The following is an 18,494-nucleotide window of genomic DNA, read 5'->3' on the forward strand; positions in this document are numbered from 1 at the left end:
GCAGTTGTTGTAGAGGTGAAAGACCAAAAACACCAGCACACAGGAGGGCTGCTAGCACAGATTCTTTGATCTGCTTTTCTAAGGAAAGCAACTTTAAGGGGTTAACAATCTTGCTTTACTTAAACACACATATAGCACTTAGTTCAGGATAGAAAGCCAGCAGCCTGAACTTCAGAGCACATATAAACAGATCAGCAGACAGGCTTTTATCTGTCTAACCAAATCACATACATAGTTACCAGAGAGAAGCACCAACAAAACACCAACTTCATAGCTCTTATACCCTATTCAGGGCCCTGAGGGCTCAGAGCCCACTTAGCAAAAAGGTGTGGGACCTGGGGCCTGGGGCTTTCTTGTTTCTTATGCAGGTCTTCAAAACACTCTTGATTCAATCAAAATTGAAACAAAGACATTTGATTACCTCAGTGCACTCAAACAAAAAAACATTAAAAAGTCCTACTTTGCTTGCCATTACATTTGAAAGGCAAGACTCATCAAAGGTACTTGATTACCTTAGTATTCCAAAAGAGAAAATAGTAAAAAAAAAAAAAATTCCCACCTCAGTTACCATAAAATATTGAATTTTGGACTGTGAGGGAAGATATCCCACCACTTTGTCCAGGAACACCTGGTTTGGCAGGACATGATTTACATAGTATAGAGAACTTTAGGTTGAATAGAAAAGAGATAAGAAAAACTTCTACTGGGATATGTATGAGAATCCCAAAGAATCACTTTAGTTGAATATTACCTAAACCAGGATTAACAGCTCAAGGAATACATGTATTGGCTGGAGTGATGGATTCTAATTATCAAAGAAAAATTGTTGTGGCACTCCAGAATTTGGGTGAAGAACCTGTACAGTTTTGTAGAAATGAGAGAATAGTTCAAGTGATCATTATTCCTTGTGAAAAAATGCCTATTGTGAAAACTGTCCCTCCTTCCAAAATAACTAGCAAAGGAACGGAAGGGCTTGGTTCTATTGATAGAATAAAATTGAGAGCTAAGATATGGGTAAAACGGAATCCAGATGGTGTTCCAAAGGCTGCAGAAATCATAGCCCATGGGAAGGACAATACTGTAACAGTTGTTTATTCAGGGGAAGATAATTACCAAATCGTGCCCCTGACTCATATATTTTACCGTGAATAGGGCTATGATAATGGGCTCACGGACTCCAGAAACATGGCTAACCCTGATAAATGCCACAAGCCACTCAGAGGGAATGTGTTCTTGCATGATTAACAAGTAGAAGAAATAGCCCTGAGGACAATCCTAGTTTCTATCTAGGATGGGTCTTCCTGGCTTAGTTTCCTCATTGCGTTACTTTTAAAAAGAAACACTTCTCACCCAAGTTTGGCTATGAGATTGAATTGACATTGAGTAGTTGGAGTCTCAGTCAAAATGGAGATGACCTTATTTGAAGGATAACAGCCCATATTTGCCTACTCCTTTTGGTGGTTGTTTTGGTTAACCTTGTTGCTAGTTCTGTCCCCTCTAGGCTTAAGTACCCTAAGTACCCTACATTTTCAGATGACTGACTGTCAATTGAGCCAGCTTGCTAAAGAACTGACCTCTAGAATAGGACTCTTGACCTCTTGGGGCAGGGGCAGCTCTACATCCAATTTCAGCAAGAAGAAGCTATGGAGGATGAGACCCTTGCCCTTACCCCAAGATTTTGAGCCACATTCTTTTGAGCAGGGGAATGATTGTTCTGTGTACTTATTTTTATTATCCTTGTTATATTGTTACATTGTTATGGTATTATTGACATCAGCTTCCCATTTTCCTGTGTAATGGATACAAAGATCTAGGGGCTGACAGGCGAGCCATGTGACCACTCTGGTGATGAGATGTTATGTTAAATATTTTGCAAATGTGCTGTGTTCATTTTAAGGGGATTCTGTTGTACTTGAAAAAACCTTTGTACCTATTCAGACATAAGTTGCCTATGTAATGGAGATGAAAGATCTTGGGGCGGAGTATAAGGCCAATCAGTAAGTGAATGATCTTTGCCGCCCATTGAATAGGTCTCAGGTGGGGCCAACAGAGAGAGGCCTGATTAGAGGCAGGCCCACACTCTTTCACTAACTAGGTGTGAGGCCCCAAGCCCACACCCTTTGGCTAGTTAAGCCGATGTGGGTGTGAAGCCCTCAGGGCCCTAAGAGCTGTTGCTAAGACTGGAGCCAATGGTATGTGCACTGAGTTCCAGTCAATCATATGACAGCTAGGACTGTATAAAAAGAGAGCCCAGAACTGAAAGCAGCAGAACTGAAAATGGCAGGATTCAGAAGCAGACATCAAGAAGACATTGAGGCAGCAAGAGCTACAAGAATCAGAATTCAGCCAAAGGAGAAGGAACAGGAACTTGGAGTCTACAGAGGGACAGAAGAGAGTGCTAGGCAGAGAGTTAGGGTTCATGAGGGATTGTTTACAGGAAGGCCCTGGGGGGGAGGGAAGTTTACAGGATGACTTGGCTCCTCACTATAATATTGTGTTACAATTTCCTTGTTGCTACATTGAGGTGGGCTTACTGGCTTTGGAATATTATTGCTACTATATAAAATTGGAATTATTGGTCCTGGGATTGGATTTTCTTATGTCTAAATAAATGTTATACTTCCTCACCTTCTACCCAGTGAATTTCTTATACTTCCTGATTCTGAACCATTTGGGCATGTTCATGGTCATCCTCAAGGTCATGAATCTTGCCTTACCGATATAGGAAGTAAAAAGGAACAGGGATAATAGAAATGGGAGGGTGTACTGATAAAAGGGATGGTATATTGGGGAAGTGGGTGATCAGAAGTAAAACACTTCCAAGGAGGGAAAAAGTGTGGAGTAAGGGGGAGCACTAAACAAGGGAAAAATAGCATGGAGGGAAATACACAGTTATCATAACTATAAATGTGAATGGGATGAACTCACCCATAAAACGGAAGCAGATAGCAGAATGGATTAAAATCCAGAATCTTACAATATGTTGTTTACAAGAAACACATTTGAAACAGAGAGATACACACAGGGTAAAGGGAAGGGACTGGAACAGAATATATTATGCTTGTGCTGAAACAAAGAAAACAGTGGTAGCGATGATCTAAGACAAAGCAAAAGCCAAAATACATCTAATAAAAAGAGATAAGGACGGAAACCATATCTTACCAAAAGGTACCACAGACAATGAAGTCATATCAATACTAAACATATAGGCACCAAAAGGTATAGCATTTAAATTTTTGAAGGAGAAGTTGAATGAGTTACAGGAGGAAATAGATAATAAAACTATACTAGTGGGGGACCTCTACTTTCCTGTCTCAGAACTAGATAAATCTAATAAAAAAAATAAACAAGAAAGAAGTTAAGAAGGTGAATAAAATTCTGGAAAAGTTAGATATAGTAGATCTCTGGAGAAAACTGAATGGGAATAGAAAGGAATATAGTTTTTTCTCAGCAGTACATGGCACCTACACAAAAACTGACCATGTATTAGGACATAAAAACCTCACAACCAACGCAGAAAATCAGAAATAGTAAACACATCTTTTTCAGATCATAATGCAATAAAAATTACATTCAATAATGGACAATGGAAAGAGAGATTTTAAATTAATTAGAAATTAAATAATCTAATCCTAGAAAAAAAAAACAAGTGGATCAATGAACAAATCATAGAAACTTTTAGCAAATTTGCAGGATACAAAATAAACCCACAAAAGTCATCAGCATATATATATATATATATATATATATATATATACACACACACACATATATATTTACATACATATATACATACATATACATACACACACACATATATATATATTAACAACAAAGTCAAGCAGCAAGACATAGAAAGAAAAATTTCATTTAAAATAATTGTAGACAATATAAAATACTCAGATTCTACCTACCAGGACATACCTAGGAACTATATGAACACAACCATAAAACACTTTTGACATAAACAATGTCAGATCTAAACAACTGGAAAAAATATTACTCATAGATATAATAAAAATGACAATTCTATATAAATTAATCTATTTATTCAGTGCCATATCAATCATACTGCCAAAAATATTTTATAGAGCTAGAAAAATAATAACAAAATTCACTGGGAAAAATAAAAGCTTAAGGATATCAAGGGATTCAACAACAAAAAAAAAATGTGAAAGAAGATGATCTAGCCAACCAGATCTCAAACTTTATTATAAAGTGGTAATTATCAAAAGAATCTGATACTGGCTAAGAAATAGAGTCATGGATCAGTGGAGTAGATTAGGACAAAGGACATGATAGTAAATGTACTTAGTAATCTTGTATATGATAAACCCAAAGACCCAAGCTTTTCCAACAAAAACTCATTATTTGACAAAAACTGCTGGAAAAACTGGAAAACAGTATGACAGAAATGAGGTATAGATCAACATCTCACACCTTCTACCAAGAGAAGGTCAAAATGGGTACACGATTTACACATAAAGGTGATATCATAAGCAAATTAAGAGAGCATGGAATAGTTTTTCTTTTTTATTCTTTTTATTTTTTTAATTTTTTTTTATTTTTAGTTTACAGCACTCAGTTCTACATAATTTTGAGTTCCAGATTTTCTTCCCTCCCTCCCCCCTGCCCTCCCCAAGACGGCATGGAATCCCATATAACTTCCACATATAACTTCACATTGAATTAATCTACACACTAGTCAAGTTGTGGAGAAGAATTATGACCAATGGAATGAATCATGAGAAAGAAGAGACAGAACCAAAAAAAAAAAAAACCCCAAGAACAAAAACAAAAGGGAAGAAAAAAGGCGAGCATGTGGTGTGCCTCAATCTGCATTCAAACTTCACAGTTCTTTCTCTGGATGAAGATAGCATTCTCCATCGTGAGTCCCCTGGAGTTGTCCTTGCACCTTGTGTTGCTGAGAAGAGTGAAGTCTGTCAGGGTTGGTCCTCGAGGAATCCATGTATCTGTGGTTGTGTACAATGTTCTCCTGGCTCTGCTCCGCTCACTCAGCATTATGTCGTGTAGGTTTTTCCAGGTTGTTACGAAGTCCATATCATCCCCATTTCTTATGGCACAATAGTATTCCATTACCTTCATATACCACAGCTTGTTCAGCCACTCCCCAATTGATGGGCATCCCTTTGATTTCCAATTCTTAGCTACCACAAAAAGAACTCCTATAAACATTTTTGTACATATGGGTCCTTTTCCCACTTGTGGGATCTCTTTGGGATACAACCCTAGAAGTGGTATTGCTGGGTCAAAGGGTATGAACATTTTTATAGCCCTTTGGGCATAGTTCCAAATTGCTCTCCAAAATGGCTGGATCAGTTCACAACTCCACCAGCAATGTAACAATGTTCCAATTTTCCCACATCCTCTCCGGCATTTATCATTTTCCTGTTTTGTTATTTTAGCCAACCTGACAGGAGAGATGTGGTATCTAAGAGTTGTTTTGATTTGTATTTCTCTAATCAGTAGTGATTTCAAGCATTTTTCATATGCCTATATATATCTTTAATATCTGGAATAGTTTTTCTATCAGATTTATGGATAAGGGAAGAATTTAGGACTAAAGAAGATATAGAGAGTATTACAAAATGTAAACTAGATAATTTTGATTATATAAAATTTAAAAGTTTTTGTAAAAAAAAACCCAATGCAACCAAAATTATAAGGAAAGCAGAAAACTCAGGAAAAATGTGGCAATAAGTATCTCTCATAAAAGCCTCATTTCTCAAATATATAGAGAACTGAGTCAAATTTATAACAATACAAATCATTCCCTAATTAATAAATGGTCAAAAATATGAACAGGAAGTTTTTAGACGAAGAAATCAAAGCTATCTATAGTCATATAAAAAAAACATGTACTAAATCACTATTGGTCAGAGAAATGCAAATTAAAAAAAATCTGAGGTATCAGCTTATACCTATCAGATTGGCTAATATGAAAAAAAGGGAAATATTGTATGTTGGAGGAATGAAGGAAAACTGGGACACATTGTTGGTGGAGTTGTGAATTGATTCAACCATTCTGGAGAGCAATTAGTAACGATGCCCAAAGGGCTGTAAAATTGTACATACCCTTTGATCCAGTAATACCACTGTTAGATCTATATCCCAAAGACATCCAAAAAAAGGGAAAAGGACTTATTTGTAGAAAAAATATTTATAGCAGCTCTTTTTGTAGTGGCAAAGAACTGGAAATTGAAGGCATGTCCATCAATTAGGGAATTGCTAAACAAGCTATGGTGTATGATGTAGTAGAATATTATTGTGCTATAAGAAATGACAATCAGGATGATTTCAGAAAAACCTGGAAAGACTTACATGAACTGATAAAGTGAAGAGAACCAGGAGAACATCGTACATAGTAACAGCAACACTGTTTGATGAAGAACTGTGAATGACAGTTATCGATAGCTATTCTCTGCAATACAATGATCCAACACAATGCCAAAAGACTAATGGTGAAGCATACTATCTGCCTCCAGAGAAAGAACTGATATTGTTTAAATACAGACTGAAGCACATTATTTTTCACTTTCTTTCATTTAAAAAGATAATTGAGCCTTCTTGTACAAAAATGACTAATATGAAAATGTTTTACATAATTGCACATGTATACCCTATATCTGATTGTTTATTGTCTCTGGGGGAGTGGGGGAGGCAAGAGGTAGAATTTGGAAATAAGACTTTAAATAAAAATGTTAATACAAAAAAACAATTAAGGGTATTATAGTTTAAAAAACTATCATAAATTATTAAAACCGTTCTAAGTTTAAATCGTGAAATCAGCCCATTCTACTTCATCTGTTTTTAATGTGGCATGTTCTCCAAATAGGCCAAACCTGCTTAAACGTCAGAAAAACCATCTTTTGAAAACTCAAGGGATCCCTTCTGTGCTTCTATTTGCTGAGTAATTTGTAAAATGGAAATACAAAGCCCTAAATGGCAGTGTGTAACAAAGTCACTCCAGATCTAGCTCCTAAAAGAATGGGATGAAAAACACTTACAAATACTAGGCAAAAAAATAATAAACATAAAACCTAAAAAGGAAATGCACTGTTGTATAGTTAATTCATAAGTGGCATCATTTGATTGTATCTTGTGGGACTTCTTTAGATTCAACCATTAATTAAATCTATATAGTCCTCCATCCTTTTAAGATACTAGAGCAATCTTATTACTTAGATAACAGAAGACACTTCTAACTTAAATGACTTGCTCAATAATATGTTATCTCGTAGCAGGACTGGGAATAGACTCCTACTCTTTTAAATCCCTGGGTCACACATTATAATGGGCCTTTTGATTTATGTATTACCATAAAATACGACTGACCACTATACATAAAATCACAAGCTGAGGTTTTTCTCCAATATGCAAACATCTGGATGTAAACTATTGACACTACAAACTAACCATCCAGCAAATCAAATTCTCCTTAAAATTTAGTTAAAATTTGAACATCTAAAATCTTATTGCCAGTTATGTTTGCCATCATCATTTTCTCCATCTTCTCTATGACCACCCCAGGTCTAAAAATATCTTTATTCCAAGATTTATAGAGACTTCCTTGCTGGCATGGGCATAGTCAGCTTCATCTATGTCAATAAATAAAAGCAATAAATTTTCAAAATACTACTTTGTAGGAAGATTTAATCTCCTATTATGTTCCCTTGAGAGGGATGAGTAACCTTCAAAGGACATTCTCTAGATCAGGGCTGTCCAACCTCAGGTTATCTTAGGGCCGCATTAAAATAAAATAATTACTCGAGGGCCACATGCAGAATAAAAAATAAAAAAATAAATAATAGAAAGTGTGAAAGCAAACACAAAACAACAAAGCAACAACACAACAGTATAAAGGTAGGTGCATACTGACTAGTCTGCATCATACAGATGGACTCATCCCACAGATCCACTGAAAATTCTGTGTGCTATGTTCTGTCCATAATACTGCTTAAAAACACCAAAGAAAATTAACATCAACAAGATTATTTGTTAGTGATGGAATTTAAAAATCTAATACGCATTCCATGCAAATTATTATTTTATTTTTTCGCTCATGAAAATTAAAATCCACAGGCGGGCCACATAAAATCACACTGAGGGCTCCATGTGGCCCTCGGCTGTATTTTAGACAGCCCTGCTCTAGATAATGCTTACTACAAGCTTATTATCCCCTCCCCCATGCCCCCTAAAATTTTTTTAAAACCTCAGAAAACCAAAACCAGCTTTCTCCTTATGACTTCACTGTTTCTGTCTGTGGCTCCCAGATTTAGTTTCTATATATAAAATTTTAGTAACATCTCTGACTTCTTACTCTTTCTCACTCCTCATAGTCACCAATTCCTGTCATTTCTACTTCCATAAAATAGGTTTGCTACGTTCCTTCCCCAATGCCACCACCCTAGAACTCAATCTCATTACCACCAACCCTGGACCATAGTAACAGCCTCCCAGTAGATCTTCCTATTATTTTTCTTCCCCTGCCTGATCTTTCACACCCATCTTATGGTGGTACAGAGTTAGGAAGACCCAAGTTCAAATCCTCTAGCCTCAGAATCTTACTAGCTGTGTGATCAGGGACAAGTCATTTAACTTCTGATTGCCTCAGTTTCTTCAACTATAAAATGGGGATAATAATAGCATCCACCTTAAGGGTCATTGTAAGGATCAAATGAGATAATATTTGTAAAAGTGCTTACCACAATGCCCCCAAAAGGGCAGGTACTCTGTAAAGGTTTATTACCTTCTCCTCCCCTTTGCCTTTGCTCAAAAACTTTCAGTGGCTTCCAATTGCCCTCCTGGTAAAAATTCAAACCCCTTTGCCAGGCATTCAAGGCCCTCTACAATCTTACACCATCCTATCCTTCCAGCCTCATTTGTTTAATTCCCATTTAGACAGTCTATGTACTTGATAAACTGGACTGTTCTCTACATATTCTAGAATTCTTGAACATGCTCAACACTCTTCCAGTTCCATGCCTTTGCTTGTATTCTGTTCCCTAAACTTAGAAAACCCTCCCTCCCTATCTCTTGCATTCCTGAACATTCTTTAAAGGAGGACTTAAATGCTTTCAGCATGTTGAAGCCTTCCTTGGTCTTCCTCTACTTCAGAACTCACATAACGTGTTGTTTCAACTCTTTACTATACTTCAGATATTATACTGTGTATTATCACTGCCTGTATGTGTTCTGTGGGACAGTCAGGTGGTATAGCAGATAGAGTGTCAGGCCAGGAGTCAGGAAGACTCATCCTTCTGAGTTCAAATCTAGCCTCAGATACTTACTAGTTCTGTGATCCTGTGCAAAAATTTTTTCCCTCTTTGCCTCAGTTCTCCATCTGTAAAATGAGCTGGTGAAGGAAATGTCAAACCACTCCAGTATCTTTGCCACGAAAACCCCAAATTGCATCAGGAAGAGTTGGACACAAGTGAACAGCAATAATGAATGTGTTTTGTATGTAGAGTATCCTGTAAGCTCCATGAAGATACTTCAACTAACTAATCAATCCACAGGTGTTTATTGTTATTATAACTTTTCTATTACCCATGACCTCTCCCTTTCCATGGTCTCCACATGCTCTGCTCCAGACAAATTGATCTGTTTACCATCCCCCAAACACTGTTTGAACTTTCCTACTTTGTCCATAGCAAGTGGGGAACCACTAAAAGTTTCTGAGAAAACGAGAAAGAAGAAGGCAGACTTTTTTGCAAAGCTCCATCGGTTTGTGGGATTAATGATGCACTAGAGGGGTAACAAGGAAACTATTGAAAACTTTTAGCACTTTGGAGGTCAGTCAATAAATATTTATGTGCTTACAATGTGCTGGGCATTGAGCTAAGTGTAAGGGATAAAAAAGAAAAAGACAGTCCCCACATTAGATGGTGGTTTTAGGTTCCTCCAATCAGAGGGGCAGAGAATACTGATGAGGTAAGAATGCCAAGGCTGATTCAGTCTTGCAGGATGAGGAGGATCCTGAAGATGAAGCTCCTGGGGGCATAATGGAAAAGTCCAAAGGAGTGCAGCCAATTGGAAAATAGATAGATGGCCTGGGTGTCCTAGTTAGGTGATAAGGACATAAAATAGGCAGCTATCTTCATTCTGTACTATCTGATAGTTGAAACGACTTCCTGAAATGTTCCCTTTTATTTGGAGTGGCTAGAAAGGACCTAACTAATGGTTAGAGCTACTCTGGCTCACTAGTAAAATGTCTGCGCTTATTTTATTGTTGTTGTTGTTGAGTCATTTCAGTTGTGTCCAACTCTTTGTGACCCCATTTGGGGTTTTATTGACAAAGATACTGAAGTGGTCTGCCATTTCCTTCTCCAGCTCATTTTACAGATGAGGAAACTGAGGCAAACAGGGTTAAGCAACTTGCCCAGGGTCACACAGCTAGTAAATGTCTAAGGCCGGATTTAAACTCATGAAGATGAGTCTTCTTAACCCCAGGACCAGTAGTCTATTCACTGATCCACCTAGTATTTGTTTTTCCCTATTTAAGAAAATAGTTTTCAAGTGTGAGAGCTTCTGTAGTGCAAACTCATTTTAAGAAGTATTCAATAAGTATCTAGCATTTGACAAAAGCAGAAAAACATGAACACAATACTACCCATGGTGCAGAGAGTCCCAGTGAAATATAATGGAAACAGCACTTCTGACTGGAGTCAGCAGGCCTGGACTTGAAACTAGGCTCTCACTCTTAATACTTGTGTGATTTGAGGGAAGACAGATCATCCCTATGGGTCTCAACTTTCTTCTCTGTAAGGTGAAGGGTTTGGACTATTAAATGGTTCCTGCGGTACACCTTAGTTTCAAAGCTTATGTTCCCCAACAAGAAAAATGATTGAAATAACATTTACATAATACCCCAAGTTAGAGTAACTATTATAAGCACCACCCACCAGTGCAATCCCAGCACCTCTTTCAATAGCATCATATGGCATCATAAGTCTGAAAGCACCTGTTCAGTTTCAAATACATTTGGCATTTATCCAGCTGCTTAAATGCACTAAAGACTAGACCAGTCATCAGTTCAAAAATCAGTCATTAAAAGCCATCACTAAAAGGTATGTGGGTTGCTTGACTGCCATCCAGACCTACATACTGAATACTAGAGACCTAAAGAAGTGGGGGAGGGGGAGAACTGGAAGTGGATTTTCTGACCAAAGCAAAAATGCTTTAATAGTACTTCTTCTAGTACTTACTAATAATTCCTCTTGCCACAATCACCAAATCCCAGTTGGATAGAGAAGGATCCTGTAATGCTGGTACCATGGGACAAGGAAAGAATATGTGTGATTTTTTTGCAGGTTATATTGAAAAAACTGTGCATATTTCACTACTATCCAAGTCTGGTTAGACTAGAGCATGGAGTGTATTACCTACTCAATGATTCATCTAAATAACAAGGACTGCAGTCTAAATTCCAAATATTATACACTAAAACTTCAGCCTTGCCATGGGAACCTTTCAATCTTTAAGGCTTTATTGTGTTTCTGTTTAGGGCTTCCTGTGTACTAGTTTATTGTTGGCATAAAAGTTAGCAAAATAGTTTACATTATTATTTTCTATTCTATACTCCATCCTTCATCCCTACCTTCTCTACCCCCAAAAGAAAAAAAATCCAATTTCTTTTAAAAAAAAAAAATATACTTGTTGGAGAAAAAAAGTAGATATTAAAAAATCAGTATATACTGAGCTCTGACTTCCAGCATAATCAAAAATGTAGCCTGGAACTTTATAATATTTATATGCAAGATAAGTGGTTTTATTTTGTTAGCACTGAAAAATATACTGATTTCACATTCTTTCAGAAGTCTTCTTCACCTTTAGAACAGGGTATGGTAACACTGTATGTGAGAGAATCAGAGAATGGCAGAATTGTAAGGGGCCTTAAAGACCATTTAGCCCAACATCCACCATTTTAAAGAGGTGAGAGCCACAGGCCACAGAAATACAATGATTTGCCCAAAAATATATTGCCAGTTAGTGTCTGAACTAGAATTCAAACCCAGTTCACTAGTAAGCAAGCGCTATGTCCTTTCCATTTTAATACTGGGACTCATCAACTGGCTAGACAGACACAGCCAGGACAATTGGTGTATTTTTTTTTCTAAGTCATAGATCTCACTGTCTCGTCCAGTCAGGAAGTACAGGAGCCATTTATGGGTCTGGCCCACTACTGATTGGCATAGAAGCTCATACTTTCTTTGATTCTGATATGAGCAGTTTCACCCTCCTTAGACAGCCTGGTGGCTCCTTTTCCCCAGGGCCTTACCATATTTGTGTCAAACTCTGTGTGGACACCCAAATCTGCATAGCTCACTGTATCTCAGAACTCCTGAATTCAAGTGATCTACCAGCTTCAGTGTCCATAGCAGGAGGGGACTACAAGCATGTACCATCACACCTGGCAGATGAGTTCACATCCTCAAATTCGTCCACTAAATTCCCTCCATTTTGCTCAAAAGAGAGCCCCTCAGATGTCTTTACTCTTATTCCTCATGCAATTCTAACAAGCTTGGTTGAACACAAAGCACATTTAATAGGCCTAAGAAGTAACAGCTGAAAGGTTGACAGGACCGGTGATAGAAAAAACAAACAAAGGGAAAAATACTACTAAATCAGATATGAAATCACAAAAGCCATGAAAATTTTAGTCTATTTGCTACATAGACAAATAGCCCAACACAGCTCAACAGACCTGAGGGCATTGCTATATTACAGTACAGGGCAGGACAGCACGTTCACAATAATGACCTGGAGTCATCAAGCAAAGGTTAAAGTGAGGTCAGAATCCTCCTATGACAGAAAAGCCTAGAAGCATGGAATATTTCTGAAAGTTTTCCATCAAAAATTATACATGTGAAAACCCTCTCTGACAATTTAAAAGGTAAGCAGTAGTCTGGAAAATAGGGGAAAAGATACCTCATTCTTTGATGGCTCTAGATATATAGCACTTTATGGATTATGCTTTACATATGTGGTATATTAATGAAATCTCTAAATTTTCAATATCCTTTTCTAAAAATTGGAAGCATTCCTACTGAATGGACTGTAAGGTAGTTTCAATTTGAATGTCTTCCCCATGACATTTTTTCTTGGTATCATAGAAAGACCATTTCTCCTCTATAGAACAAGGAAATGGAGAAGGGTTAAATGATGTGAAGTTTCAAAAAACAAGAAAAATGAAAAACAACTTTCTCCAACATATAGAAAAACAGATTACTATAAACTTTCTCCTGATGTTCTCTAGTTAGTACAAAGAGACAGACATCTATTCCTTTATGTAGGGATATGGTTCAAAATAAAGATGCCTATGGAACTTCGCAGATATAATAATCACCTTTCTTTCCAAGGCAGCAGACAGTGAATTGATCCAAATACACATACAACGAGGGCCAGAGAAAATTCCCCCAAGATATAGTATCTGCTCTCTTGATCTCTGGATATTTCAGGGACAGTCATAACAAAGTAAGCAGTGGGAAGAAACCAGAAGCAATGCCTAAATAATGAGCAAATGGTAGATACTTGGAGTAAAGGGCCCCTGAATGAAGTCTGAATTCACACTTGCCACATGGAAGATGTCCTCCAAGACGATTTGCAAAGAGAAAGAAATATAATGAATATTACTCCAATGCTACCCAAGTAAAAACTGTTGGAAAAAATATTTTTTAAGAAAAAAGATATGGTGTCATATAAAATGTGGAGACCATAAGAGTCCCTCAAACATTTAAATATTTTCTTGTAATATTAAACATTCAAGCCAAAATCAGAAGATTTCTATTTCTGGCACTGCTGTTGAATCACCATATAACGTTGAGAAAGTGATTTCACTTCTTTGTCTACCATACTTCTTCAGTAAAATGGGAAACAAAAATGGCCACTTCTCTTTTTAACAATATTCATGGAGTAGATAACATAAAGTTGTTACAAGGTAACTGTCTATATAGATACACATAAACTACCTTACAAAGTGGATAGAGTACTAGGCTTCAAATAAGGAAAACCTGGATTCAACTAAACTTCTGACACTGTAAAGCTGTATGACCCTGGGCAAGTCACAACCTCTATGTATCTCAAGCAGCAGCCTCTAGCTAGCATAACTAAGTCATAGTCAGGTTATACTTTTCCTTTGTGGTGAGACATTCAATGCTTGGAGTTCTCCTGTTGACAACAATCCCAGATCTTTTGCGTAACATTTATATAATGCATTAAGGTTTGCAGAGCTCTTTACATATGTTATTTCAATTGATCCTCACAACAACCCTATAAGGTTTGCCCAACTCCTGCAAAGTCTTAGCATTATAGAGTAAGGCAGGGGATGAATATTGGGATATATAAGTGATACAAGAACAAAAATAGTCATTAAATTTTACTAAAAAAAGATCAACTTATCATACTAAGTGGTAAATATGTTTTAACAGTATAACAGATTAAACACTAACTCAAATTAGATATCTCCCAAGTTTTTATAACTGCAAAGATCATCACCCTCAGCAACTTCATTAATGGTAATACAGGGAAGCTTTTGAATGCATTGTATAAATATAAGTTACTATAGATGAGTGGTTCAGTATTTGATTTTTCATCAATAAGACCCATACTTATCTTTATGACATTCACAAGGGCTAAGAAATGAATAAGACTTTAATTTCTCTGACCCCTTTCCTATAAAGATACCATAATTAAATTTTATACACATGTGGATGACTCCAAATCTATTACTACCTTAAATAATTTACGCAAAGAAGTTAATGGAGAGAAGCAAGAAAGGGGATCATATGAAGAAACAGAATATGCTATTCTTAACCACAAAATTTGCATTCTTTATACTTTCCACTAATGCTGATTATAACCTATAATTTATTAGATAGGTCATAAGGAGATGTCTGAGTCACCAAGAAGTTAAATAACTTGCCCAGAGTCACCCAGCAAATAATTGTCAGACTAGCTTTGAATTCACCTTTCTGACTCTGAGTATGGCATTCTATCCACCATTCCATGCTGTCTCTCATGTATTCCTCATATGCAACAAGAATAGTGGTATAAGTAATAAGTAGAATTCAAGCAATGGAAGTAAGTCATTCAGATCTATTATCTTTGCATTTATTCATCGGAGGTATCAGTAATAGGAAGCTTTCCTCATACATTGATGAGTCCCAAATCATTTCAACATGTACAGACATTTATTAATAAATTCCACTTTTATTCAGTTTTCTACATGTTTAATTTTCAAACTTTTCCCCCATGAATGACTATTAACTTAACTTCCCATTCATTAGTTGAAAGACTTCACAAAAAGGTCATTAAACATACATGTGTCAGCCTGATGATTTATTAAGGCATGCTGAAGACAAGGCCTTGGGACTTAAAAGTTCTGGCTTGAACATATAAGAGAAGATAATTCACTTAGGTGGCTCAACTTTTACTGCAATACACTGACCCTCAAATTGTGGTTAATTGTGAAGTCTGTGTAGGTATCTGTTGCAAAAGCCACACAAAGGAAGGCCAAGTACTGCAGTGTGTGTTTTGGCATCCACTTCAGGGTATATACTATGTTGACTCATCCATAAAACCAAATAATTATTGTACTGAGCATTCCCTTTGGAGTTGATATATTTGTATCAATACACTTTAAAAGACTATTTAAATGTTATGGAGGAGAAGTTAAAACTGAACCAAATTCCTATAAGATGGAGGCTACCATAAAAAAGATTAACTGAAATGATTACGGAGAAAATGTGATTACTGTAGGCTAGAGATATATAAAGGTGTCACAGAGCTAGACCTAGAAAGATACTTAGAATTTGGAGAGGAGAGGATGGTAAACAGGGAAAGGTGTAATAAGTAAGAAAGAATGGTGTGGGCAAAGGTGCAGAAGTCAGAAAGTTATTTCGAACAGAGTTCAGCTTGGGAGAATTAGAAAAACATAACAAAACAAAACAAACTAAAGGCTGATTTATGTTCCTATGCTAGGTTTCAGTTTGTGATGAAATCTTGATAAAACATGTATTTCAGTCATTCAAACTCATCACTTTTCTCTGTCACTGAAGAGAAGATGGATGGAATTACCAGTTAGGAAGAAAAATGAGTGTCCTTGTAATGGCTAATTTTGACCATATGTCTCAGAGGACTAATTTTGTCCCTCTCAGTTATTGTAGTAAATTCAATTCAATAAAGATTTATTAAGTCCCTACTATGTGCAAGTCACTGTAGTAGTTTTTGAAGAGAGAAAAATAGAAATGACAATTCTTACCCTCAAGGAGCTTATAGTCAAAGCAGAAAGACACATATACATACAGAAATAAGCATATGAAATAACACATAATATAAATAGAGACAACACAGCTAATCAAAGTGCTGTGCTTAGAAGAGGAGGGAATGAGGACAAGAGGTCAGGAAAATATGCAACTTGTCAAATGCTTTCAAGATCATGTGCTCCTGTTGACCAAACAGGGCATATAAAGACTTCACCTACTGGTTTGAATGAAGGCATCAGGAAGTAAAAGTTTCCTTAAAAAAAAGTCACAACATATTTGACACAGATTTTTTTAAAGATGAGGTAAGAAGAGAATAATGATATGGATGACAGGTCTCTAGAAACTGGAAGCCTGAGAAAAAGGTAAGAGAAGCTAACTCACCTGTGAATACATTCTGGAAGCCATCAGTGGCAGCTTGCACTCCTGAGGACTTTCTGGACAGAGTTGGGGGGGTTCCATCAGTTCCTTCTTGGGCTGCCCCACATTCAAGCAGGTCTGCTGAGCCACCCACCCTGGGCTCCCTCCTCTCCACCTCCTCTGTCCAGTCAGCAGAGCGGCTGAGTCCCCCCACCAGGCTGCTGCCACTTGTCTTGTGTTTCTTGACCTGGGTGGCATTTGAGGCCAAGGTAGCCCGCTGACTCCGGCTCAGAGAAGGCTCCAGCCTTCTCATAAACCTGGGGCTCTGGCTGGGGGACTGAGAAGGTGAGTGGTTGGGTGAGCTAAGTTGCCGAGTGGTGGTCTTGATGTAACAAGGATTAATTAGTGGGTAAGGCTTGAAGCAGCGAGGACTGGGGGCAGGGCTGTCCAACTGGGGAGGTGTTGGGCATGCCCCTGGTACTTCACTTTCCTCCTCTCCTACCTCAGAGGGAGTCTCCTTGGTGCCCTTATCCCACTCCTCCCCAGGAGAACCCCGTGGAGCATCCTCAAATGCATCCTCCTCATCATCATCTGTGTCTCCTGCTTCCCCAACAGAGGGTAGAGCTGCAGTCTCCCCCAACCCCGGCTCTGGGAAGGGGAAGGCAGTGGAAGAAGGGGACTCTGTGGCTGATAGCAGAGTTGCCACAGGGGCAGTGACCTCCCAATCCACGCCGCTAGGCGGCGGTGGCTTCTCCTGCACTGGAAGCTCGGGGGGCAAACCGTCTGGGAGGTCAGAGAGGGCAGATAAAGCTTGCTCCGTGTCTGGACTACCTGGTGCTTCCCCAGCCCTAGTAACGGGCCCCAGCAGAAAGTGGTCCAGGCCAAGGAAGGCCCCAGGTTGAAGAGGAGCAGAGCCCGGGGGAGATGAAGGGTCCCTGGAACTGACCGCACCACCTTGGTGCTGCTGCTGTTGCTGCTGTTGGAGTCGAATTGCCTGCTGAATGTCTGAGAGCAAGTCCTCCTGCTCTGTGGCCGAATGAAAGCTATAGATGTCTGTATCTGAGCCTGAACTGGTCCTTTGTCCATCTTGCGCCCCAGGGGCTGCTTCCAAATCCCCTTCTATGGCAGATTGAACCCCAAGCCCTGCAGGCCCTGCTGCACTTGGACGAGTGACTTCAAAAGGGTCCGTGCCCTCTGTATCTGACAGGCCCACCTCGTCAGCAGACAGGCTGAGATCAGGGGTCTTGGTGACCAAGGAGTGAGCGCTGTCCAGCTCCCCTGTTTGCAGGGCCTGGGAGTCCAGCACATCTTCCCGCGAACCGACACCCCCCTTTCCTTTAGATAGATTCTTCCTGATCCGCAGGTTGTAAAAAACCGAGGCTCTCGAGTCCGACTTGCTCTTCTTCTTGCCAGGCTCTCCGGTGCCACCTCCCCCTCCCCCCTTTCCATGTTTGCCCAGCGCCTTCTTGCCCCCGCTCCCCTTCTTGGTGCTTTCAGCATCCCTGGGCCCAACAGCATCCTCCCCGCCACAGCCACCACCTCCCCCTCCTTCAAGGGAGGCATCACCTGCGCTCCTCTTCAGTTTGCCATCCTGGTTTCCCATGTTGCAATCCCGCTGCAATGCCGCCCAGCCCGCACTCAGGCCATCCCAGAGGTTTTCATTCCCCGGCTTGATCTGGGGGAGACTCCTGGGGAAGCCAGGCCAATGTGCAAACTGCCCAGCAGGAAAGGAAACGCGCTCTTGTTTGGCCCCTCTTCCATCTGCCGGAGCCGCTGCTTTGCATAATGAGAGGCGGCTCCTGCTGCTGTGGCTGCTGCTGCTGCTGCTGCAGCTTGGACTAGGATGGGCTC

The 18,494-nt window shown here is 38.9% G+C and overlaps 1 protein-coding gene across 1 annotated transcript in view; it reads right to left on the bottom strand.

Annotated features, from left to right (window-relative positions):
• The window catches only part of FMN2 (formin 2), a 478,670-nt gene extending 460,424 nt beyond the window's left edge, over positions 1–18,246 (bottom strand). The window contains exon 1 of the mRNA XM_036757134.1: positions 16,668–18,246. Coding sequence (XP_036613029.1) covers positions 16,668–18,246 — 1,579 coding nt within the window. The remainder of the gene's footprint in view (positions 1–16,667) is intronic.
• Between the last annotated feature and the right edge of the window lie 248 nt (positions 18,247–18,494).

Source organism: Trichosurus vulpecula, chromosome 4, assembly GCF_011100635.1.
Source record: "Trichosurus vulpecula isolate mTriVul1 chromosome 4, mTriVul1.pri, whole genome shotgun sequence".
NCBI classification, from domain to species: Eukaryota; Metazoa; Chordata; class Mammalia; order Diprotodontia; family Phalangeridae; genus Trichosurus; species Trichosurus vulpecula.